This window comes from Salvelinus sp. IW2-2015, unplaced genomic scaffold (assembly GCF_002910315.2).
Source record: "Salvelinus sp. IW2-2015 unplaced genomic scaffold, ASM291031v2 Un_scaffold4315, whole genome shotgun sequence".
Lineage (NCBI taxonomy): Eukaryota > Metazoa > Chordata > Actinopteri > Salmoniformes > Salmonidae > Salvelinus > Salvelinus sp. IW2-2015.
In genome coordinates this window covers 30,801-39,029 of record NW_019945586.1, presented here as the reverse complement: position 1 = coordinate 39,029, position 8,229 = coordinate 30,801, and the positions used below count along the sequence as shown (strand labels likewise).

The following is an 8,229-nucleotide window of genomic DNA, read 5'->3' as shown; positions in this document are numbered from 1 at the left end:
AGAGACAGAGACAGACTGTGKCACAGACAGGGTATCAGAGGTTTACCATTGCTTTCAGCACCGCTGGGTTGCTGAACTCCTGGACCATATCCTAGAGACCACACTAGTCATTACTTTACACTACTTGCTCAACACTGTTTACAATTGACCATTGGAAAGCTCTGTTACATCCTTTCCAGAACAGTTACAGGCATTCAATAKGTCTGTCYGGTTAAAGRGAGACTTACTTCCAATATGGTCTTAACTGTAAAGCTGACAAAGACATAATTGTTGCAGTGGCAGTGCCATCCAGCATGCAGAACAATGTGCAGATCCCCACTGATGAAGACCAGCCAGAGAAACAGAAACAACCCAGTAGCAGAAGTCTACCATTTTTAGCACCAAGCCCTGTAGACACTCCAGCTCCTGAACCATATCCTGGAGACCACAACTACTGATACTGAACACTGGTTACTCAACAAGCCAAGTAAGACTTATAGTCKRAGGTTCTGTAGRTTATCATACGAGAGTGASKGYGAAAGAGKGATTGAGAGACTGTAACACTCAGATAGAGCTTTACCATAGCTTTTACCACCGTTGAGGGCTCCAACTCCAGGACCATATCCTAGAGACCACAACAACTATTACTTAACACTGGGTCAAAGCAAGTTAGCGCTGTATAATTTATTATCAAAAGTTTTGTAGGTTATGATAATGAGTGCTATCCAGTTATTTAAACTGGCATTACCATTGTTTTTAGCCCCACCATTGGGAACTTCAGCTCCTGGACCATATCCTGAAGACCACAAAAACTGTTATTCAACACTGCTTATAGAAAATCAAAACCACTTGCATAAACACAACACATGTTGTTTTTGACACAGACAGACAAGATGCACAAAGACAGACAGAGACACACAGACAGGGTATCAGAGGTTTACCATTGCCTTTGGCTCCCTGATCACTGGGAACTTCAGCTCCTGGACCATATCCTGGAGACCACAACAACTGTTATTGAAAACTTGTTACTCAACACAAGTTAGCTGTGTAGATCTGATCATCAGAGGTTCTGTAGCTTATCATAGGAGAGTGTCAGATGAATAGAGATTGAGAGACTGTAACACTCTGAAAGAGGTTTACCATTGCTTTTACCACCACTGGGAACTCCAGCTCCTGGACTATATCCTGGAGACCACAACAACGGTTACTCAACACTGCTTATAGACAATTGATCAAAACCACTTGCACAACACATTTTGCCCTTGATCCTAGTATTTCATCACATAGCTTATAGCCGTGCACAAATATCTAGCAAACACCAGCTGGATGTGTTCAGGAGCTTATCACCAWTACTCTTCTAAAGATASKGTACCATACAGCATGCAACACAGACAGGCAGGGTATCAGAGGTTTACCATTGCTTTTAGCCCCGTTAGGTGCTCCAGCTCCTGGGCCATATCCTGGAACCACAACAACTCTTACTCAACACTGTTCTACAATTGACCAGGCCAGCATCCATGGATCGGTCAAATTCTACAATATGCTCAATGAACTGGCAACAGGCATGCAAAAATATGTTACAAACTGTAACATTATCACACAGCATGCAGCATCCTGCTCGACCTCAACTTTGACATGGACGACAAACATTGAAGACAGACAGGACACAGACATAGCACAGGTTTACCATTGGGTTTAGCACCCTGACCATTGGGACCTCCTGCTCCTGCACCATATCCTGAAGACCACAACAACTGTTACTCAATACATGTTACTCAACATAAGTTTTCTCTGTAGATCTTATCATCAGAGATTCTATACCTGATTTATAATAAGAGATGCTATAGCATTTCACTGTAATAATAATAATAATGTTTATTTGGCCTGATGTAATGGTTCAGAGTACTTAAATGTCTGGATCGAAGGACCAGGAAAAAGAGCGTCACCCAGTGATTGGTGGACTAAGTTTACCTCTAAAGTGACAGAGAAATAGAGACTGATGAAGACTCAGAAAGAGGTTTACCATTTCTTTTACCACCGTTGGGTGCTCCAACTCCTGGGCCATATCCTGGAGATCACAACAACTGTTACGCAACACTGTCAACACTGACTTATTGTAAATAATCACTTGCATGAGCACAAAACATGCTGCCCTGGGACCTTTCCCCTCTGGCCATGCACAAATATATTAATCCTACTCAACGTGTAGGAGTCACATCGCACCAACCTTTGTAGCACATATCATGCAACATACAGTCAAAGAAGCTCCACTTTGATACAGAGAGACAGAGTGTGACACAGACATGTTATCATAGGTTTACCATTGGATTTGGCTCCCTGATCATTTGGAACTCCAGAACACCATCCTAAAACCAACAGCTCTTATTCAAAACTGTTCTAAAAATGACCAGACCATGCAAGCATAATATGCTACAAACGTTGGCATTACCACACAGCATGCACCATTCAGCTCAACCTCAATTTAGAGAGAGAAAGACAACATTGAATAGGGCTGTAGACACAGACAAGGGTAGCCATGGTTTAGCATTGGGTTTAGCACCTGACCATTGGGAACTGTCCCACTCCTGGACCATATCCTGAAGACCACACAACTGTTATTAAATACAAGTTAGCTCTGTAGATCTCATTAATGACCATTAAGTTCTTGTCTGAAGTCATGAAAGATACAGCATAGAGATACATGCTTGACATTAGTATTGGTAACAGAGGTTTACCACTGGGTATAGCACCACTGGGTATAGCACCACGGTATAGCACTACTAGGGTATAGCACACTGGGTATAGCACCACTGGGTTTAGCACCACTGGGATTAGCACCACTGGGTATAGCACTACTAGGTATAGCACCACTGGGTATAGCACCACTGGGATTAGCACCACTGGGTATAGCACCACTGGGTATAGCACCACTGGGTTTAGCACCACTGGGTTTATTCACCACTGGATTAGCACCACTGGGTATAGCACCACTGGGTATAGCACCACTGGGTTTATCACACTGGGATTAGCACCACTGGGTTTAGCACACTGGAGTATAGCACACTGGATTTAGACACAGTGGGATTAGCACCAGTGGGATTAACGGTACCACTGGGATTGCACCACTGGATTAGCACCACTGGGTTTAGCACCACTGGGTTTAGCACCACTGGGTTTAGCACCACTGGGTTTAGCACCACTGGGTTTAGCACCACTGGGTATAGCACCACTGGGATTAGCACCACTGGGTTTAGCACCACTGGGTGCTCCAGCTCCTGGACCATATCCTGGAACCAACGACAACTCTTACTCAACCCTGTTCTACAACAGACCAAACCAGCATCAACATTTAGTGTTATCACACTGGCCTGGGCACAATCTATCTGTCAAATGCTTCAATATGCTAATTCTAACAAACAGTTGAGGTTACAGACATGCAGCAATGCATCACAAAGACAGAGACACACAGACAGGGTATCAGAGGTTTACCATTGCCTTTGGCTCCCTGATCACTGGGAACTCCAGCTCCTGGACCATATCCTGAAGACCACAACAACTATTATTGAACACTTGTTACTCAATTCATCTTGGCTCTGTACTTATTATTAACAGAAGTGATGTATCTTATCATAAGAGAGCAACAAAGAAAAAGAGATGGAGATAGACCTGTAACACTCAGAAAGAGTTTTACCATTGCTTTTAGCACCGTTGGTAGCTCCAGCTCCTGGACCATATCCTGGAACCAACAACAGTTGTTACAACAACAAAACATAAATCAAAACCATTTGCAAACACAATGCATGCTGCCCTTGACACAGACAGACAAGATGCACAAAGACAGACAGAGACACACTGACAGGGTATCAGAGGTTTACCATTGCCTTTGGCTCCCTGATCACTGGGAACTTCAGCTCCTGGACCATATCCTGGAGACCACAACAACTGTTACTTATCGCTACATTCTCAAATCTATTCAAATGGTCTTGACACAAAAATTGACAAAGACCTACTCATACTGGTATCACCAAACATGCAATACAGTGAGAGTGTGCAGATCACCTCTGACACAGGGAAATAAACATAGAAACAGAAACAACTACAGGGTAGCAAAAGGTAAACATTTTTAGCACCAGACACAGTAGGAACTCCAGCTCCTGGACTATATCCTGGAGACCACAACAATGGTTACTCAACACTGCTTATAGACAATTGATCAATACCACCTGCACAGCACATTTTGCCCTTGATCCTAGTATTTCATCACATAGGTTATAGCCGTGCACAAATATCTATCAAACACAGACCTTAAGGCGCTACAGAGGGTAGTGCGTACGGCCCAGTACATCACTGGGGCTGAGCTCCCTGCCATCCAGGACCTCTATACCAGGCGGTGTCAGAGGAAGGCCATTAAAATGGTCAAAGACTCCAGCCACCCTAGTCATAGACTGTTCTCTCTGCTACTGCATGGCAATCGGTACCGATGCACCAAGTCTGGAACCAACAGGAACCTGAACAGCTTCTACCCCCAAGCCATAAGACTGATAAATAGTTAGTTAAATAGTTAGTCTAGGTAGCTTTGGGTTATCTGTATTCACCCTTTTTGCACCAACTCTTTTGACTCATCACATATGCTTCTATTACCGTTTATTGTCTGTTCTGTCGCCTAGTCACCCCGGACACCTGCACATCAACTCTGTACTGGTACCCTGTGTATATAGCCAAGTTATCGTTACTCATAGTGTTTTTAATCCTTGTTTTATTATTTTTCTAACAACAGACAGACCAGAGTAACAACAGACAGGAAACAACAGTAACAGAGAGCAACAGGCAGAGTAACAACAGACAGAGAGCAACACAGACAGAGAACAACAGACAGAGAAACAACAGACAGGGTAAACAAACAGACAGAAAAACAGACAAAGAGAATACAACAGACAGAGTAACAACAGCAGAGAAACAACAGACAGTAGCACAGACAGAGTAAAGCCGACAGAGAAACAACAGACAGAGAAACAACAGACAGAGAGAACAAACGACACAGAAACAACAGAAGGTAACAACGACAGCAGTACCAACAGACAGAGTAACAACGACAGAGAAACAACAGACAGGGTAACAGCGACAGAAAACAACAGATAGAGAAACAACAGACATAGAAATAAAACAGACAAAGTAGACAACAGACAGAGTAACAACAGAACATAGAACAACAGACGGAGTAACAACCGACAGAGAAACAACAGACATAGAACAACAGACATAGTAACAACAGACAGAAACAACAGACAGAGTAGCAGAGGTTTAACATGGGTTAGGTTTAGCCCTGACATTGGGCACTCCATCCTGGACCACTTCCTAGAGACCATAATTCTGGTTATTCAACACAACCTAAAACAGGTTATTCAGCAGCTATCTGATTGTATTATATTTATGTATCGTCATATCTTCCTGCTGTTAGAGTTTAAACTTTGGACAGAGACAGACACACAGAATAGAGTAGCAGATGTTTACCATGGGCTTAGCACCCTGTACATTGGCACTCCAGCTCCTGCACCTATCCTGAAGACCACAACAATGACTCATTAGGTACAAAATATTTAAAAACGACCAAACACTGACATAAAAGCTAACATATTGACAAGTTGGCATGGCCGTCTTTAGCGACACTTGTACTGCAACTAGAATGGAACCATACATATACTTCAGGAAACTCAATATGACACAGCATATTGACACCCCAGCACGCAACAAGCAGTGTTCACTATTAAACTGTGACACTCACTCTTAAACGAAAGCTAAATGAGGGATGTGCAGAGACTCTATATTTTAGACTGTCAAGTCAGGGGTGAATTCGGATTAGCATGTAAGTCAGAGTTTGAGAACCGAGCTGTGCCTCTGTGGCGCCAACAACTGATACTAGAACAACCACCAGGGCACAGACACGACAGGATCACACACACTGAAGCTACAGACGGGACGACAGGCAACACACGGTTGCCTTTAGCACCCTGTTTCGAATAGGTTGCTCTGCTCACCATCACAGGCGTAAGTGAAGTGTACACGCTCAATCTATCACATATGAAGATTGTTAAAGACATTGGATGACAAAGACGCTGGAGAGACAACATAGATAACATTGGTAAAAAAAATAACACTTGAAAAAACGCCATATCAAATTCATTAGCAACCTCAGACAGCTGATGCCATACTAAAGAGAGGTTTCTATGCACACCTGGAGTTAGTCACTATGAGATACATTTGTAAGATTTAAAACATTGTAATTAGATGAAGAGCAACATTCAGAAACACTTTTGGAATGAAACCATAGACAAACAACAGGAAGATGATATGCGGCCCAGTTGACAACTAACAATGGGATGACTGAAAAAAACAATAGCAGGTGAAGAGGAGTCTTCGTAGTCGAGCCCCAGGTCCAGCTGGTATTGTAGGTCTATAGTTTTTGGCTCCCTGTTCCATTCTGTATCGATAGTCTATCATTTTTGCTCCCTGTCCGATCTGGTATCGCTAGGTCTATAGTTTTTGGCTCCTGTCCATCTGGATCATAGGTCTAGCATTTTTGGCACCCTGTCCATCTGGTATGTAGGTCTATAGTTTTTGGTCCCTGTACATCTTGGTATCTTAGTAGTCTATAGTTTTGGCTCCCTGTCCAGTCTGGTATCGTAGGGTCTATAGTTTTTGGTCCCTGTCCATCTAGGATAGCGTAAGGTCTATAGTTTTGGCTCCCTGTGCTACGGACCAAACTTTTCCTCGTTTTCCCACAGGCACTCTAGGTTTATGACTTTTAGCCGCCTGTGCTCTGGACCACAGAAAACCACCTTCGGAACCCTGATGGCTGCTGAGCTACTGGACCTTCTTACCCCCCTTCCCATCTGCCAACTGCAAGGCAGTCCATAGCATTTGGCCCCTGTGATCTGGACCACAGGACCAAGACTTTCGGCCGTTTCCTAATGGTGTATCTGAGGAACTAGCTTTAAGAACCGCGGTATGGGATGCCAGCGACCAGACATTTTGGACCCGTTCTGCCTTTTTGGAGCTGCCGTTCCAAAAGCCTTGGCCCCTGTGGCTGCTGAGGCTACAGGACACAGAATCTTGGCTCCTTTCCAGGAAGCTGCAGGTCATAGCTTCGGCTCCCGTGCTTGAAGACAACAGACAAGGGCTTTTGGCCCCTTTCAACTGGCAATGCAGCAGGCTTGGCTTTTTGCCCTGTTATCCTGGCACTAGACTTCTGCCCCTGTTTACCCATTCCAGCAACCTCTCAAACCTGCCCGCAGAGGCACCTGGAGACTAAAAAGCTTGTCACCTATTCACTATTTAGATTACGTTGGACCTGGAGAAGTGCTCAAATCGTATGGGCATATCCCATTGGCCATTTTTGTGGCTGAGGGCAGAAGACTTCACAATAATGATAACCTATTTGCATATTGACAGATGTTTTTTATAAATTTAAATTCTCAACATTTTTTTTTACTGCACAAACTGAGACAAGCCTAAAGGATAGATTCAGACTTTGCACAAAGCACTTTATCTACTTCTCCAGAGTCAGGATGAACTCTATGGGTACCATATGGTTTGCGCTCCATATTGAAGGAGTTAGAGGTAGGTTTTTGCGAGGTCAACGCTTAGCTAGCTTATAGCAGCAAAGAGTGGAAGTCGTCAGATTAGCCTAGCCTATCGTTCCTTTAACTCTACGTCCTTCATTACTGGACACAGAGACTACAGTTTTTTATCCACAAGTGAAGTTAATCATGACTCTGAGTTGATAGTAGAGATTGACCTTTTATTTGTTGTGATATTAAAGAAAATAAGACCATGAATTGCAGGCGTATAGGCATTTCTGTTGCTTATGTAAACATAAACTAATCTTAGAAGTTCTGGCTCTACAACCACAGTTTCTGTATTCTATGACTACAAATCTCCACCCAAGCCACAAGGTATATCCCACCGGGTTGATTGAAGGACAGACATGCACTTTGAGCACACTCTTAAACACCAACTATTAACAGTAGTACAAATCTTCCAATTACACTTCATGGCCTTTTTCTCCAGGTCAGCTCAGCACTCAAATACCAAACAACCATCCTTGACAGACTACTATGAGGGACAGGTGACAGGAAAAGACACACAGACAGCTACAGATGAGGGGCGATGCGTCGGAGGATTAACGTGTGGCCTAGGTTAAAGGACACATCATAGCCTATTAAGGACCACAGACTAAGACCAACAAAAAGA

At 43.5% G+C, this 8,229-nt stretch overlaps 1 protein-coding gene across 1 annotated transcript in view; it reads right to left on the bottom strand.

Moving 5' to 3' along the window:
- Positions 1–697: 697 nt before the first annotated feature.
- Positions 698–8,229, bottom strand: part of LOC112077132 (uncharacterized) — a gene marked incomplete at its 5' end in the record, with an annotated part of 15,790 nt that continues 8,258 nt past the window's right edge. The window contains 9 exons of the mRNA XM_024143714.1: positions 698–775; positions 921–971; positions 1,120–1,164; positions 1,395–1,439; positions 1,667–1,717; positions 2,003–2,047; positions 3,469–3,519; positions 3,671–3,715; positions 3,855–3,905. Coding sequence (XP_023999482.1) covers positions 713–775; positions 921–971; positions 1,120–1,164; positions 1,395–1,439; positions 1,667–1,717; positions 2,003–2,047; positions 3,469–3,519; positions 3,671–3,715; positions 3,855–3,905 — 447 coding nt within the window. The remainder of the gene's footprint in view (positions 776–920; positions 972–1,119; positions 1,165–1,394; positions 1,440–1,666; positions 1,718–2,002; positions 2,048–3,468; positions 3,520–3,670; positions 3,716–3,854; positions 3,906–8,229) is intronic.